We start from the raw sequence: 17,713 nt of genomic DNA, 5'->3' as shown, positions 1-17,713 counted from the left end.
TGCAAACCTGTGAGTAGAGATGGCTCCTGCACCATCAGTGAGAAGAAAAGACTCTTCCTTTATGAAAAATGAGTTTGATAAAGTAAAGAAAACTCAGAACAGAACAGAGAGGATGCATCATCATGAACAAATAACAATCTGTATATGCAGAGGCTGTTGTTTTCATGCAATATCAAATTTCTAGCCTCTGTGTATGATATTATGAATTATACTGATGACGATCCAAGAGTCATTTCCTTTAACAGAGAGAGGCTGAATCATAAAATGCGCCTCTCTCGCCTCTGATACCTTATTTTTGATAGCCCCTAGTCCTAATAAACCTTGTGTGGGGCTCATAAATCAAGTGCGTGTCTCCTTAACAGATACATGATGATTAAAACAATGTATGATTAAAACATCTTGTTCAGTTAATCTCGAGTGTACTCAGTTATATAAACCCATCCTGTCCAAGACATAAGGGACATGCCTCAGCAATGTCATTTCACCCCTGTCAAAAATAAGCAAAAGGAACAGAGGGCAAAGAAAAGAAAGTAACAGACTCCAGCTGAAACACTGAAATGGCTACTGGTGTGGCCTCAGGGTCATGGACCAGCTGTGACAGCGACCTCCAAGGGTCTTTGACTTTGACCGACAGCAGATTGGGTGGACAAGGACGACTCTAGAGCAGCCTAATATCTGGTGTAAACTTAAATTGTAGCTGTTGTTGAGTATTATCACATGAGAAATAACTGCAATTTGCAACTTAAAGCCTTTCCTTCTGCTTCATTAACAGCATGTACATCTCAACAACATATGGTGAGCTACTCCCTGCATCTTAACTACCCTGATATTAAGAGCAGTAAAATTATCTCACAAGGAATTATGAAACTTTGTGTGACTGACCACGTTCTTGCGAGGTCAATATGATGACAGTTTTGTTGCAAAAAAAATGTTATCTAATAATGTTTTAATTGTGGCTGAAGAACTAAGGGTAATACACTTCAGATGATTAGGGCTTTTATTCCTACAATGCATATTGGTTTGTAAATGAACTGTGTTTGTATGGGCATGGGATTAAATAGCACAAATGACACTGGTTCATATGTGAATATCACAACCATGAATATAAAGTCCTCAGCCAGATCTTCATCCAGAAGAGCAGATATAGATTTATTTCTTACTGTGCATAAAGTGAAACTCATTCTCTATCTACTCATTTTATTTCAGCACAAACCACCGGAAAACCACGAGATGACTTTCTCCCTGTTCTCCGTTTTAAGCTATTCTGTGAGCGATCAGTGCTTTACTGAACTGGCAGACACTTCCAATAAGTGGATACTTCACTTCAATTCAGACATAACTATGTCACTATAATCAAGTGTTACAGGGCTTTGATATCTATAAACAATATTGTCATTTTACTATCCCCTGACACATACTGTCAAAGGTCTTTTGAAGGACCTGTAAGATGTAAGAATCCAAATTATTTATTCTAAAACAGTTTGACCATTATGTGTAAAGGTTGGTTTATGCAACATCCAACCACAATGGTTCACTTACAAAGCAACAACATAAATCACAGATACTGTCCTGAAACAACTGTCCTAAAAGCTTGACGGTGTATGTCCAGTACATTTGATGAATCTATAATCTATTACATATGGCAAGTATACAGTGATGATCTCTTAAATGTTTCTTTGTGACAGTGACAGTAAAAGAAGAGCATATTCTACAAAACTCACAAAATAAATTTGAATCCAAATGTAATCATATTTATTCCTGCTTTAGGGAGCTATTATTCAAAAGACTACAATGGTATATAGTTATTAGATACATTTGTATGTGGAATTCAGAGAAGTACATGTACGCACATACACTCCAGCCCTCTTGACGTTTTTTCACACAAGAACCTCACACAACCCTAATTTAAATGATCAAGCAAAATTATTGGCAATTTATGAGCAGAGGACACAGATCAAAACAAAACAGGAGGGTCTGTGAACATGTGCAGTGTTAAACGTTGGCAGTAACTGCCATCTAGTGGCTAGTACTGGCTTTGCATGAAAACAGAGCTGGCAAGATCAGGATTTCAAACTCCTGAATTTGGATTCTGAGTCAAAAATATTCATAATTTAGAACAGATCTTTAATCAGTCAACAAAGTGAATGCTGACTTTCAGTTTTTAAACCCCAATTTTAACCGTTTGCCCCTCTGTCTATGAAGTGTCATTCCCTCTTTTTTTATGAAAACTCTGCTTTTCAAGTATATTGATGAAGAGGGCTTATTCCAAACAAAATATGCTAGGCTATACCTAAGGGATGTAAAGTGTGTCTCGTATTCAATAACATGTTTATAGCCACACTGTACTGTCTAAATATATATTACTTTAGTATCCCTAAGCACTTGTATGTGTACTGTGATATTTGCATAACATGACATGAGTAAAAAAACTCACAGGACATTTGCAGGAAACTATTATCTTGTTATTATAATACTAATGCTAATACTAATAATTATATACTTTATTTATATGGTACAACGTTTCTCAAAACAGTTTTGTCCTTTGTCAATGTTGCATTCACGTGTTTTCTGAAATATTGAACTTCCGTTTTAAAAATATATCCGAATTGACGAATTGTTGCAACACATACCTGGCACAATGGTGGTCCGTTTTCATCGTGCACAGAATATGCCACAAAACTTATTTCCAAATTACGAGCGGAGAAAGGTGAGTTTAAAGAGCTTCCGAAGAGCACCTGAAGGCAGCAGTAGAGGGAGAAGGAGGCGCCGAGCTAACGGTAGCTGCCTGCATGAACACACTGAGCACAGCACATCCTCCCTGCGAGCCAGCCAGTGTTAACAGGCACAAAAATGTCGGGGAAGAGTTTTCGTGTTAGCGACGGGGACTGGATTTGTCCAGATAAAAAGTAAGTGCTTCTCACGCGCAGAATTAGCTCCCATTTTACGTAAGTTCGTTACTATCTTAGCTAGTTAAATGTTGCAGCAGACGTTTGTTTAATTTGCTGGTCGTGCTAAACGTTAGTTAGCTTAGGCCTTCTAGGACGTGGTTCCCGCTAACGTTGACTAGCTAAGTAAACTAACTTTTAACTTATTTCTAGCTGGTTACCTGCAATGTAAGCAAAATAAACATGTCATATCAAGTGTGCATTTAAGGGTGGGGACACGTTTTGGGTTTACGTGTCAGGGAGTGTCGATATAACGTTGAGTTGTCAGTGTGCGTAGACTTCTGAGATAGCAAGCTAGCTATAGTTAGCTTCTGTGGGTTGGGGTGAGAGTCCCCACTCACTATTGTGGGTGGTGTTTACAATGTTGTAGAAGCCAAGTTGTCATGAGTGTAGGGTCTAACTTGGGTAGTCAGCAATATCATGTTGCAAACGAACTACATTAAAAACGCCTAAAGTGACAGACAAGCCAGCTGCAGTTGTCAGTGCACAGGCCTTTGCCACAGGGTGTCCAACGAAAGGCTGCAAGCTAATGGTGTGGCACATGAAAAATAAATAAACCTACACTACTCGTCTTGCTTGTAGTACATTCAACTTATGCCTGAATGATGAAGTAACAAGCTCAAGCCATTTCTGTATCTATAATATATCTTTTTATGCTTTTGCAGGTGTGGAAACGTGAACTTTGCTAGAAGAACAAGTTGTAACAGATGTGGCAGGGGTGAGTCCTTCTTTATGCAAATTATTAAATCCTACATAAGTTTAATACATCCTCTCAGAAAAGCTGCTGTACTAAAATCCATTGTTTTGTCTCCACAGAGAAAACCACAGAGGCAAAGATGATGAAAGCAGGGGGAACAGAGATTGGGAAAACTCTGGCTGAGAAGAGTAGAGGCCTCTTCAGTGCAAATGACTGGCAATGCAAAACGTACGTGTTTTTATAGTAAATTATAAGGGAGCACCAAAATGTTTGATTAACCAGACACATTTTATAGATGTTTTGTTTTTCTTCCCTCTTGTTCTCATACAGATGCGGCAATGTGAATTGGGCTAGGAGGTCGGAGTGCAACATGTGTAACACACCAAAATATGCCAAGCTTGAAGAGAGAACGGGTATCCCTACAAATATATAGTTTGCCCATTTTTGGTGTGCTTTTGAATACTGGTTATTGATAGCTTCTTTTTTTTTTTGGCCTTTCAGGTTATGGTGGAGGTTTCAATGAAAGGGAGAATGTGGAATACATTGAACGGGAGGAATCTGACGGTGAATATGATGAAGTGAGTCCTACCTGAAAGTGTAATGTTTAATAATTGAAACATTTCAGCTGACCTACTGTAAGTCACATGTAAGCATAAAAGCCTTCGCAGGTATAATCTTGACATGTCCTGAAACTGTTCAAACTAAATTTGCATTGTGAGATGTAATTTTTACTGCTAAAGGAATACGTTCTCTTTTTTAATGTCACAGTTTGGTAGGAAAAAGAAAAAGTATCGTAAGACCAACAGCACGTCTTCCTCAAAAGAAAGTGAAAAAAAAGAAGTAGTAAAAGTTCAACCTGAAGATGATGAGGAAGAGGAAGAAGAAGAAGATGATGAGGAGGAGGAGGAGGAAGAAGATGGTGACCTTTCCAAATACAAATTGGATGTAAGATTGGTGACTGGAGCTGGAAATTCAAGAGAACAGATATTATAATACTGGCAGATTACAATGTAATATTAATAAACACTTCCTTTTCAGGATGATGACGACGATGAAGAGGGAGACCTGTCAAAGTACGACCTGGACGCCAGTGATGATGATGACGACAAGCCAGCTAAGAAAAGGGAGAGCCGCTCGGGTTCGTCCCGTTCCCGCTCATCCTCGCGCTCCTCCAGCTCCAGTTCACGGTCGAGGTCCAGGTAAAAGGGTACAGGTCAAGGGTAACTCCGGGCAAAATGTCAGTATCAGCTCAACCTTCCTTCTGATTTACTGATCAACATCAATTACATGTCCTGTTCTGCTGATTTGTTGTTTTCTCCTCTCTCAACGCCTCCCCTTCTGTGGTGTTAGAAACCTCGTGCAGACTGAATGATCTTTCTTGATTAATATCTTTTGTGCTTTTGTTTTGAAATGCCTGTGACTTCAGATGGAAGGGAATGCATTGTTCATATTCTAGTCTTGAAATGCAGTCCGGTTCTCCTTTTGCACTTGTTTTCTGTTAATCGACTCGCTCCATTTTGATGGAGTTGTTGCATACAGGTTTTTACTTGTCTTTCTATTTTGGGGATTGTTTCTCCAAACCCCCATATACATATTTTGTTAGTCTGATCATCAGTTATGCTATACCGTAGAATAGTTTTTCTCAAGATTTAAATGAAGTTAAATAGCATGTCTGTGCCTTTCCATGTGAACCATCTAGCTATTTTTCTTGTTCAGAAAATATTGGAAAGGTTCTGTTTTTTGTCTTTCAGGTCCCGCTCTAGAAGCTCATCCAGTTCCAGATCTGGATCTCGCTCGAGGTCCCACTCCAGGTGAATGAGGTGACATGCACTCTCTCCCTTAGAGAGTGTATGTATGGGGCTGAAAGCTCCAGAACAGTCCTATTCCTAGCCTAAGTTTTAACAAAGACTGGATAGTGCTTAATCCACTACAGGCCTTTTTCCTCAATCTGCAGATAGTCATTTTGGTCTGAAATCATAGGGCAAACTCATAAACTGCTGTGATGGTTTACAATCACTTGACTTTTCAAGTTTCACTAAGACCTGAGAGTATTAAAAAGTACACAGTTTGACTAGCTGAATTAATGTTACCAAGGCTCAAAAGTCTGATTAGACATCTGGGGTCTTCATCAAGCATCTCAGGAGTGGTGCTCGCTTTGTCCACTCAGTTAATGTCAGTATATTCAAAAGAAGCTAAACATTTGATAGGTCTTAAACCATTTCGAGGATACTTTATTCTGCGAGCCTTATAGTGTCTTGGTTTTCTCAGTACCATCAATCCTTAGTTAAGTGCTCTTAATCAGAGAAGCTTGATAAATACCCACGCTGGTGAGACTCTGTCTTGACCTTACTGACCTCAGTGCTTGGTTTATTCCTCCCAAAAGATCCAGCTCCAGGTCTGGAAAGGGGTCCTCTCCCCGGAAGAGGTCCCGCTCACCCTCCTCCTCACCTGAGAGGGGACAGAAGCGCAGTCGCTCCAGGTCCTCATCTGGAGAGAGAAAGCGGAGGCGTTCTAGATCACATTCGTCCGAAAGGTTTGGGTTTCTGTGGAATACCACAATGGCACTGATTATTATTAGTCGTCTGTCGCCTCGCTTATGGGAATTCAGATTAACAGAAATATGTTCAAATTTTGACTTTTTATATTGTTCTTTTATATTTTGTGACCTTGAACTTGACTTGAAGTATGCATAACTGAATGTTAATATGTGAGCCTGCTGACCTTGTTCCTCTTCCCGTGGTGTTTGTGTGATTTCAGGTGCCGCGGCCATTCCTCTGGATCCTCCCATTCTGCCTCCAGTTCAAAAAAGAAATAACTTTATTACAGCCTTTAAAACAAGAAAAGGAACCTTAGTACAAGTGCATGTTGTGTTGCAAGGAAAACAACCACATCCTTTCAGTATGCTGTTCATTTTCATAGAAAAGTCTTATTTCCCTCAAAAAAGACAGCGGCAACATGACTTCGCTCTGCCGCTCCCTTTTTAAAACCACCTACACCCCAATCTGTGACAAGTGTCTGTAATTACAGGCGTCCAATTAACAGAAATGTTTGGTCCTGTAAGAAAATCAGATATACTGTGAAGAGGCTGTATCCCATTTTAAACCCATTCTGCTGAATATCTTCGTGGCAGTCCCATTTTATTCTACTCACCTGAGGAGAAATTGAAGTAAACATTTTTTGATTACTTTTTTTTTTTGGCCCTAGGAAACATCTGAGATTGTGTTGGGGTTTTTTCTAAGAAATATATTCATATTTTTTAAATAAAAGATGAAGTACTTAAGCACCAATTTAGAATACCACAGAAGTAGCAATGAATTTTGGCCCGTTTGTTTTATTTTCTTGATAAATTTACGTTTTTGTGTTTTCAAGGTAAGTATTTTACTTTTTGATATTGCTTGTTTTTAGGAAATGGCAGTGAGTTCAACATTCTTTGGTTTAGCCTTAAGTGCTGTTGTTTTTTTCTTTACACAATTGACGCCTATTATACCACCCACACTTATGCCTCTTCATTTGTCACTTGGGAAACTAATGAATTCAATAAATTAGATTTTTGTGCTCCAGATTAGTTATACAAGAATAAACATACAGTATGTCCCGATTTATGGTAGAATGTGGCAGTACAGTCTTTTTATTGGTAAAAACTCAAATGTACACGTGTAAATAAAATCCTGTCGACATTGTCTCTTGATACTTCATTGTGTGTGATTTGGCCAAGCTAAGGCTGGCAGCTCTTGAGAGACCTGGTTCATTGACCACTGTTTTAATTTAACGACCGGTGCTTTTCACAGCTAATGAAGTAACGCTAACGTTAGACCAAGGTAACTGTTCTCCTGTGATAGCGCCTGTTACTATTTAGTTTCACTTTAGTTTAACATTGTGTTAACTACTTACCAATGAAATGTGATGTTTCGTCGCTACAAAGTGGCTATTAATATATTGTCTTGATTTGGCCTTAGACTAAAGGTTTAACAGGTATCATTTTTCATTTAAAAATGATATCGGTTCACTCTAATATAGCCTACAATCTGACTGATGATAGGATGTAGTCTGGCTAATCTAGACCTCAAGTTAATTATAAAAAGGCCTAAATTATTATAAATACTGAGTAATTGGATGCTGAACAAGAAAGGGCCCTTCCTCCACACTTTTGTGTTGTCCTTCTCATTGTGATCAGCAGGTGGCACTTGTTGCTGCTGCGTTTCACAGAAGGAGAGCTGAATACATTGGCGTGCTTAATATAGCCGAGTAGCCTAGAAAGTTCATCAGGCCAGAAGGTAGGCTACATAAATACATAGACTAGTATTGTCCCTAACACCTCTTACTTTCAGGGTCTGAAACAAAGTGTCACGGACTGCATTTAAGCTTGGTAAAATTAATTGTTTTACTTTACTTTTACTACTTTAGTTATGTTCAAATTTAGATAGGTTGACACTTGCACTATGCTGATGGTGATGTAGTTAATAGGTAAGTAGGTAACATAAAATGCCTTTTTAAGAAATGCCTTTATAAAAGAAGATCAACCTAAACCCTAATCTTTATCGAAGTTGTGCCGCATATTAATTTGCTTAGATATTTGTATGAGAAATGATGCATATAGCTTAATTTCCTTAGATGTGAATTTCCCCACAATGACAACCAACCGGACGTAGCCTAATGATTTGATACATCCCGCTTTTAATCCTATCAGTAGGCTGTACCCTAGCTCTGCTTTCAGACGCTTAAGGACAATGTTACATTGCTTTCTCCCCCTAAGAGATGCAGAGTAGGTTTGTTTATTCCCCCATCTCATCACACGAGTCCGCTCGTGTGCTCACTTCACCAAGATGTGATGATAATCTCTAGCATCTTGACTCGTGTGGGTCCGAAGCAGGCGCGTCTGCGATAGTGTTATACTCATCTAAAGGGCCGTTGCCAATAGAAAGGTAATGAACTAAGATCACCATAATGCAGACATCCTACAAGGTTTCCAAAAATCAGGTTTATGATTTAGTTAGTGTATGTAAAAACCCCATGCAGCCTCAGCAGTTTGCTTCCTCTGGGCGCTCTAGGTAGTCCCGCCTCCAGCGCGTAAAGGACCCGACGCGCTTTTACGCACTGCATTCAGTTGAAGCAGTTTGGAGAGCAAGAGGACGCCGGACACGCACATGGGGTTTCTACTGCATATAAGCTTATCCTTTTCGAAATGATGAGTACGGACGGTTGTGATTCTCTAGAGGGCTTCCAAACCACTATTGGAGAGATGCTGGTCTCTAACATCTCCAAGCCACTGCGCGAAAGCAATGTCACCAAGAATTCCAGTTGTGGATTTGTATCAGTTGGTTTCCCTATAACCATGATGATCACTGGCATGGTGGGCAACACATTAGCTCTCATTCTAGTGTATATCTCTTACAAAAAGAAGGAAAATAAAAGGAAAAAGTCTTTCTTGCTTTGCATTGGATCGCTAGCGTTTACTGACCTGTTTGGGCAGCTTTTGACAAGTCCAATTGTAATATCAGTTTACCGAGCTGATCTGAAATGGGAGAGTATCGACTCATCTGGCAATTTGTGCGCTTTCTTTGGGGTGAGCATGACAACTTTTGGCCTGTGCGCTCTCTTCTTGGCCAGCGCCATGGCAATTGAAAGGGCTATGGCGATAACAAACCCCCACTGGTACTCCAATCACATGAAGACAAGTGTGACAAAGCAGACTTTGGCAGTCATATGGGGTCTTGTGTTCCTCTTTGCGCTGCTGCCCATTGCAGGGGTCGGGGAATACACACGCCAGTGGCCGGGCACCTGGTGCTTTATCAGCACGGGGGACAGAGAAGTCCGAGGCAATATGTTTTTCGCCATCACTTTCGCTGTACTTGGGATTTTCTCTCTGCTTGTAACAGTTTCCTGCAATGTAGTGACGATCCGGGGATTAATTACCCGGTGTAAAACAAAGTCTGGCACGTCTCAGTCTTCAAAACAGTGGGAACGGCTCACCACGGAGACCGTCATTCAGCTGTTAGGGATTATGTGCGTCCTGCTTATATGCTGGTCTCCTCTGCTGGTATGTTTTTAAAATACTTTCTAAAGATGCTACATTATTTTCTCTCATAGTATCATACAGTGAAAGCCCTTGTGTCATAATTCACAATTTAATTGGGGGTCTTAAATGGGTTTTATTGTCAGACAGCTGGAGATCTTTGTATCTATGTAGATGCTCCGGCGAAAGGAAGCAAGAGCCCTCCCCTTGCTTCTACTTGCAAGTCACATAAATCCTGTTATGTATGATTCCTTTGAAATGCTGTTGCCATTTTCCATTAAGGAGCAATCTACTTATCCGAGTCCTGTTTGGGGGTCTGCTCAGTGTGCTATGAGGTCATGCATTGTCAGTCACATATTTAGTCCTACCAAAGATATTAATAGAAGCCACAGCACTGTGGTAGCAGTGATGGCACAGAAGGAGTACCTGGAGTGTGAACATAATGTTTTCCTCTGTAGCTGCTCAGGATTGTCTTGGGTTTAATGTCAGCCACATTAAATATTAAATGTAAAGGAGACTGCCCACAAAATCAAAAACTATTATCTCTCAGCCAACAAGTGTGCATGTAATATAACATAGACCTTTGAAAGAGCTTCTCAATGCTACATTTCACTGAAGAACACAAAATTTCCTCATTCTTTCAGTGAATGTATTATTAAATATTCATAATTTGATAATACAGACATGTGACTTGCCTCTGTTGGTACAAACAGCTTGTGTCTACCTCCCCCCTCAGGTTCTGATGCTGAGGATGATCTCTGCCCAGGTATCCTTTCACGAGTGCAATTCAACAGCAACGACCTCCAATCACACTTCTAGCCAGGATGTCCATTTCGATTGTAACGTTTTTCTGACAGCGATCCGCTTGGCCTCCCTCAATCAGATCCTGGACCCGTGGGTCTATCTGCTCTTCAGGGAGATCCTCCTTCGCAAGTTTTGCATCGTAGCTAATGCAGTGTCCAACTGCACTGTAGAGGATCATAAGGGGACCCAACCGGCACTGGATGCTCTTAACAAGCAGAACCAAGACGGCAACAACCTTCATAAACCACAACATAGCTAATTCAACCTTTGACAGGAATTCTTGTGACTTTGAAGCCGGGCCGATTGGATGGATGTGAAAATGGATACACTGTTGTCGCGGATGTGTCATGAAAAAAATGGGGATGAATTTTTTCTCCATGTCCTCCAAGGAAGGATACTGTGCAATGGGGGACAAGAGTAGTCTCTGTTGCACTGATAATGAAAACCATGAGTCTGATCTGGGTGCATTTGTTTTCCATTCATAGTCACCCAAACAGCATGTGGATGATTGACTGCGTCACCTCTTGCATTTGGCTGCAGCGTGGCTGCCAGGAACTCTCTCATTGCTAGTTTTTAGTTTTAATAACAACATCTCCCAGGCCCAAGAATTGAATAAGGGCATAATAAGCTGACTTATATAGAAGTGGTGCATCTCATGCTCTTTTTAGTTTCTGAACTGAGTCAGCACTTTCAACAACTTGAAGCCATAAGCCAACTAAAGGACAAATGTTTTCTGTGAATGTCTGTAACTTAAATAAGCAACTGCAAATTGCTTTTATTAAGTTGTAAATAGCTTTGCCATGTCTTACAAGAAATGTAATAACTTAATAAGGATGGGTGGTCATTCAGAAGAAAAATGCAAATCCTAAACTGGAGCCAATTGTTGATTGTAAGATTATTTATTAGTGTCTATAGTAATATGAGATTAGTTGTTTCTGTGCTGAATGCTGATGATGCTACTTGTTGGGTATCAGTTGTTGTAAATGTTATAATATATTGTACGTGACGTTCCTCGGCCAGCAGCCAGGACTTTGAAATGTGAAGCTTTACTTTGTTGCCACTTTATCTCCTGAATATGAATGCACTGGTAAATTGTTACGCAATTATTTTCTCAGCAATTTTCTTTTCAGAATAACTTCAAGTGTGTGAGGGAAAGGACTGTGGATTTGTGGTGTTAAGCATCATGAGATTATGGATGGCAGGGTGGTCTGATACTGTACCTATCACTGTGTCATTGAGCAATCCCTGCCAATGCACTGGATTAAAAGTATTCTTGTTCTGTAAGTACACAGTGTGTACCTAAAAATATAGATAATTGGTGCAGTCTTTTGACCACTTCCATCAGTATAAGTAGAGAGAGGTGTGCTCTTTGGATTCAAGGATGATGAGCAGAAATATAATGGAATGAAGAAAGTCATGTCCAAACTGTCCAAAACACAGGCACCACAATATCTAAAAGATTACCACAATATTTAAAAGATTAAAAAGCTTTTTTGGCACCCTTGAAGCTTTTTTTGCAACTGCTACAACACAACGTTTCATCAAGGTGTTGGCCAACAGTGTTAGGTGGCCACACTAATACACTTCTACCAGTACACGGGCTGTAGCTGCAGGTACAGTATGTTTTAAACATGTTTTTTAGCTACATGAATTCTTGCTTTTAATTCTGTGGTGATTACCTGGGACATCCTTGATGCTACCTCTACATAGAAGTAAATGTTAACATTTCTTGAATCTGTAAAGCGCAATTTCTCAGAGGTCTCAGATGAAATCAACTTACTTTTCAATCTTAGTGCCAAATAACTAAATGCCATTGATCAATAGTGCTGTTGGCAGGAAATGGTAATCCATTCCTTTTACATTGATATAAATATGATTTGAAGCACTATATATGATGTAAAACTTTTTTTGTTTTGTTTTTGGCTATGTTGTCACATGTAGCACCATCTCATTGGTGCAGAATCTCGGTCAAAGACATCTCAAGGATGTGCACTTTGGCTGTCATGGTAACCTTCGATTTGTGGGACAATTTCTCACACCAGCACCACAATTCTGCCTTCTCAGCACGTCAAACAACGAGATTAGACTTACGTACACACTCTGCCTTGCCCAGTCTTGCCTTTGCCTTTCAATTGTGAGAATCCATACAAGCTCAGTGATACTGACCCTATAGGAAATTGTTGTCTGCAAAGGCCATGTGAAAAATGAATATTTGCTGTTACCATGTAACAGCAGATGCAGTTAATGTACACTTCGAAAGTAACATCTGGGGTTTATTTCTTATTTCATGCATTTAGGTTACAGTGAGATATGGGGGGTTTTACAATTGACTCAGTCAGCTTCCACTTCAATCCACATCATGTAATTGTCTCAGTTCTCTGTCCAGGAGACTCTATAGCTTCCTGCTTTCAGTTAAGAAACATAATTACCCAACAGAACATCCCTTAAAGTCCCACCCAATCCCCACAGTGGAAAGAAAAATGGCAGAATGATAATTAATTCCTTGTAAATAGAAAACATGAAACATTTCCAGTAAAAGCTTGCACAGTGTTTACAGGGAGCGCTTTCTGGGATTCTGCAGTATACAGTCTACTCTTATGAAATATGAATGCTCATTAGAACCAGGGGACCTACTCAGTAATGTGAGATGAAAAGATCCGCAAACTCCAGTTTATTGATCCACACGGAGTGATAGCTAATGTTTGGCATGCCGTTGCATATTAATCTCAAAATCACACAAGCCTCTTTAAGAAATGACTCTATGAATGCTATTCAAGCTTTGATTGTCGGGACTGTCAGGTTTGGTTTGCTCTCATGCTTGAATGGTGTCCATTTGTGTGAGGAACAGGCCATTTCAGCAGGCAATTACACACAAGAGTCTTGCACCAGCATTGAAGGGAGCATTACAATTACAGTCTTTATGAGGTCTGGAGAATCCACTGTTGGCTCCATCTCTCTCACTCAAGTCACTAATGAATGGAAGGGATTTACCGATTGCCTAATGAGCTGAGGAGTCACTTGATATCTTGAGATTTCAAGACAAGAAGAGATTTTCTGACAAAAAAAAATTGAGCATTTGATAATTTGCATTTGTGCTCAATTTTTTAAATGCATTTTCCAAAAATAATTCCTAAAGTCCAATGCTTCAGTATTCAGGTGATTACTTTATGACCCCTTCAAAAAATATTGTGCCATATACAGTAGTAATCATTTTTGTCTCTGAAACATATATATCACCAACATTTCCCTCTATCAACCTAAAGAGTAATCCCTGTTAACTTCTGGTGTTTGGCCCACTAGCCAAGGCTTCACTGATGAATGTAAATAAATACGGATGTCTCTCAGATGTCCATCTTCTTATCTTTTGTTCACATTATGCCTCTGCTTTTGAATGTTAAAAGAGAACTCTGTGTAGTCTGACTAAATGAATTTCTCCGAACACTGAGACTCGATTCTCAGATGAGAGTTATCAACATGCTTTCACACAGCTACTGTTCTGTTCTGTTCTCAAAGATCTTCATTTAAAAAAATGTCTGTTAAGTCACTATCTATCGCCGAATGATGTGACACAATGGTGATTGAGCCTATGGCCCACTGATGAAAGTATGTTTGTATATTTGCAGCTTTATGAACTGGGTGTCTGTGCTCCTACTTCTGCATCTTCACATTAAAAGCATTTATCTGGTGAAACACGAGTTGACTTTTATTAAGAAGTAGCCACAGGAAATGCAATTTGTTTGTCAGTGAGATTAGCACTGACCGCTATCGTTCATAAAAAATGTGTCTATAAAACAAGACAATGGTAATTTTTGACATTGTTTGACAGCAGATAAATATTGATACATCTTCCCTATCATACTAATTGATGACTGATGCATGTGGAGTGTACAGTATATAGCTGTATTCAGGTGCAGCAGCCTCCTCTTGAATGTCAAAACCACTAATTAGGAGAAAAAGAAGCTCTAACTGTATTTTATTGTCAGTTGCCTTGACTTCCAGATGTAGTAAAGTCAGGGATTAAGAAGGGTTAAATGGCGCCTGATTTTGATCATCATATCCTGCTGAGGCTGTAAGAGGATATTTTTTAAGCTATACAGTAACTATGGCAGCCAGGTAACCCTTAAACAAGTTAATCAAATGTATGAAATGTTTAATCTGCACAGTACTAAACTGTGTCTCAGTTTTTAGGTGTGAATTTACCTAACTGTGAAAGGTGGACACAGAAAAAAAGCCTGAAGTGCTCATTGAATATATCCTTAATGAATAAAAGGTAAAAGACCTTTACATTCCATCCTTTTAGATGACAGCTGTGACTAATTTTGAGACTTTAATTCAATTAGTCATCTTGGCTGAGTCTTGTGGCTCTGCACACCGTGTAGTCATTTTATTGCTGAGTACGGGCACTGTGTGCATCTGATAAATTCTAGTGGGCCCATTAAAGGCTTTATAGTCCCATTATTCATCGCTGTTAAGCTCAATAGACTGAGGATGTATATTTTCTATGAGGAAAGCACAGAGAAAAGCACTTCTGTATTGTGACATATTGTGCTATATGGTGCGTTATGAATATTAATCATAGATATAAAACTCACTGGAAAACTGTGTGTGTGTGTGTGTGTGTGTGCTCAAAGAGTCTAGAAATAAGAACAAAAATTTACAGTTAAAACCACAACATGAATCTTATTTAGCTTGTGAGGGTGAATGGGATGCAGTTTTAAATGATGAAAACATGCTGTTGTGGAGCTCCAAATGTGTGCTTCGTTAAATTGTAGTCTATTCCTGTTTTTGGTGAAGCAGAAGTATCTCTCTGTGATAATAACAAGAAATGTGCAGGACCAGTATTACATAATCATTTACCCATCACTATAAAGTGATTTAAAGGAAGGTTGTGTCCCTCAATTTAGAGGTAAAACATCTCGACGGCGAAGTAGCCTTGTTTCAATGATTTTCTGATTCAGTGGAGTCCGGTCTATCTCAATCTCAAACTCTCCCACAACTGCATCAGTTTTATCCTCACCAAGAGGGCCATTGATTTAACAGGAATATATCACAAAAGGTGACTCACATTTCATACTTTTCTATTGCTTGGACTGTGGTCTTGAAGGATGTCAGTAGACCAATACTGCTATGGTTTCTTTAATGCTCTCCTTCCATAGATCATTATACTAAGAGAGATAAATGTCTGTTTACTCTAAATAACATAATTGCTTCTCACAGAGGAGCGGAGGCATGACTTTAACCCAATTAATCAGGTTGGTGATGGATGCTTCTACTTCACCCCACTTATGCTTTTAATGTATAGTTTTAATGCATGGACAAGGTCTTTTTTCACAGAGTGTGTGCTGACGGAATAATTCCACACCTGTTTAGCAATCCCAGTCCAGCAAAAATGCTCATCTATGATCAATAGTTCTCTCATTTTTGCAGTCAAGCCTGTATCCCAAAAAACCCCTTCTTAATATAGCTTCAAAGATACTGAATGGTAATGTTATACTACTTTATACACTGAATATGCTAAATATTAGTGACACTTCTTTTCAGGAAGTAGGCTGATGAGGAGAATCAATTTAGCAACCATTGTAAAACTTTTACTAAATCTGTTCCACTTACAAAAAGAAGAATTAGATAAAGAGAACAATTTTCAGTAAGAGGATGTCTCTAATGTTTTGTACAGTGTACACAGCAATAACCAGCTGTGGGGAGTGATCTCTCCAGTGTTGCACTGCTTCAGCATCTATGATTGTTGCCTCAGGCAGATATTGATTAAACAGTAGCACATTAAATATTCTCCTTCTCACACTGTTGTGGGCGTTTAGTCTGATGCAGACTCATGTTTACAAATTATACTGCTTATTTACTGCTCGGCTATTGATTTTGTCATTGACATAATCCGTCCAATTTAAATTATTCGAAACAAAACCATGCGCACATTTAGGAACAAAAGGTTGGAAAAAATGTATAAAATCCAGTATGCTAGGTTGCTAGACAATGTGATACATTCTCAACATTTAAGTGGGAAAACAAATTGCATGATACTCACTTGGATTTCATGGTGCAATGGGGAGACTTTTCATCATAATCTTTAATATCTTGGCAAGTCACTGCTTTAACTGATTAAATAGCATACTGTGTACCTTTTTGTATTTGTTCTCATAGTTGCAATAAAAACCCTGTACTATGAAAATAAAAACCATAAAAGGTAATTGGAGCTTCAATAAATTGGAGTCAATAATGCAAAAAGAGTTATTGTTGTTATCGCAGTTTAATTTGAATGGAAGGCCACTAAAACGGAAATAACATTTTTGATCTGATTAATAAAAAAGGAGTCAGTGTTCAGGAGGGCAAACATTAAATGGAAACCAGGGATACACTTCCTCTGTTGACAGAGAGAGTGTGTGTGTATGTGTGTGTGTGTGTGTGTGTGTGTGTGTGTGTGTGTGTGTGTATGTGTTCATTCAGAGCAACAAGAGGGCACTTTGCAAGGTTATGCTTAAAAGGCTTTGTTTATCTTTTTTATTAGCTTTTCAATAAAGCTTTTTATGACCTTGTGTCAGTTAACATCAAGATAACAGCGACACCAAACAAACCTGGAATGAAGACGTGACTCAGATGGGATTTTGTTCACCCTCTCAATGTTATTTGTCAGCATGGTATCTATTAAAATTTGTGTAAAATAAACACTCTCACTCTGATGCTCTCAGGAAACACAACAGGTAGAAATGCAATCCACGGCCCTGATCCATTGCTGTGGTAACAGTGTTGCTTGTTGATGTTGGTAACTCCTCCTAGTGAAGTGAAAATGTCCATGGTGTTAGATTAAAACTGAAAGTAATTAAATGGACTTTTTAATGTGGCATTTAAAATCAAATAAATAAACAAAACGTTTCTGGGTCTGTATTACTGCCTCAGCTAACATGAGATTTTTGACAAGTTAACAGTGTAATGTAATCGGGTACAGAATGGCTGCGTTACGTCTTGAACATTTATTTATCTTGTGTTTTCTGAGCACACATTATATTTTTCGCAGTCTAAAATGCATGCAAGCAGCTAGTTCTGCTTGCATGCATTCCCCTCAGCCCAATATAAACAGGCTTTACTGCTGACAACTGAGCTACTATATCATGGAGCAGTTGCGGATTTAGTAGATTAGATGGAGGAAATTTTTCCTCAGTTTTTTTTTTGTGCTCAGGTTTGCATAAGCTCCTCTGTCTACCTAAACAAAACCAAACCTTTCACACACAAGTCCGACACGAA

General features: G+C 39.1%; 2 protein-coding genes across 2 annotated transcripts; both read left to right on the top strand.

Moving 5' to 3' along the window:
- The first annotated feature begins 2,749 nt into the window (after positions 1–2,749).
- zranb2 (zinc finger, RAN-binding domain containing 2) lies at positions 2,750–7,322 on the top strand. Its single transcript, XM_044201119.1, has 10 exons — positions 2,750–2,906; positions 3,611–3,663; positions 3,762–3,870; positions 3,973–4,055; positions 4,144–4,220; positions 4,411–4,587; positions 4,681–4,841; positions 5,394–5,453; positions 6,026–6,175; positions 6,400–7,322. The coding sequence occupies exons 1-10, from the start codon at positions 2,851–2,853 to the stop codon at positions 6,455–6,457; spliced, it is 984 nt and encodes a 327-aa protein (XP_044057054.1). The 5' UTR covers positions 2,750–2,850; the 3' UTR covers positions 6,458–7,322.
- A 1,280-nt stretch (positions 7,323–8,602) lies between these two features.
- Positions 8,603–14,149, top strand: ptger3 (prostaglandin E receptor 3 (subtype EP3)). Its single transcript, XM_044201118.1, has 2 exons — positions 8,603–9,679; positions 10,392–14,149. Exons 1-2 carry the CDS (start codon positions 8,825–8,827, stop codon positions 10,716–10,718), a joined length of 1,182 nt encoding a protein of 393 aa, XP_044057053.1. The 5' UTR covers positions 8,603–8,824; the 3' UTR covers positions 10,719–14,149.
- The last annotated feature ends 3,564 nt before the right edge of the window (positions 14,150–17,713 follow it).

Source organism: Siniperca chuatsi, linkage group LG6 (genome assembly GCF_020085105.1).
Source record: "Siniperca chuatsi isolate FFG_IHB_CAS linkage group LG6, ASM2008510v1, whole genome shotgun sequence".
Taxonomy (NCBI): domain Eukaryota; kingdom Metazoa; phylum Chordata; class Actinopteri; order Centrarchiformes; family Sinipercidae; genus Siniperca; species Siniperca chuatsi.
Note: the sequence above shows the minus strand (reverse complement) of the source record. Positions and strands in the feature narration are given on the sequence as shown.

Coding starts and splice junctions, on each gene's coding strand:
- zranb2 (XM_044201119.1), top strand. CDS start 2,851: ATGTCGGGGAAGAGTTTTCGTGTTAGCGACGGGGACTGGATTTGTCCA. Junction 4,588..4,680: donor TTTCCAAATACAAATTGGAT/GTAAGATTGGTG, acceptor CTTCCTTTTCAG/GATGATGACGACGATGAAGA. Junction 5,454..6,025: donor CGCTCGAGGTCCCACTCCAG/GTGAATGAGGTG, acceptor TCCTCCCAAAAG/ATCCAGCTCCAGGTCTGGAA.
- ptger3 (XM_044201118.1), top strand. CDS start 8,825: ATGATGAGTACGGACGGTTGTGATTCTCTAGAGGGCTTCCAAACCACT. Junction 9,680..10,391: donor TATGCTGGTCTCCTCTGCTG/GTATGTTTTTAA, acceptor CTCCCCCCTCAG/GTTCTGATGCTGAGGATGAT.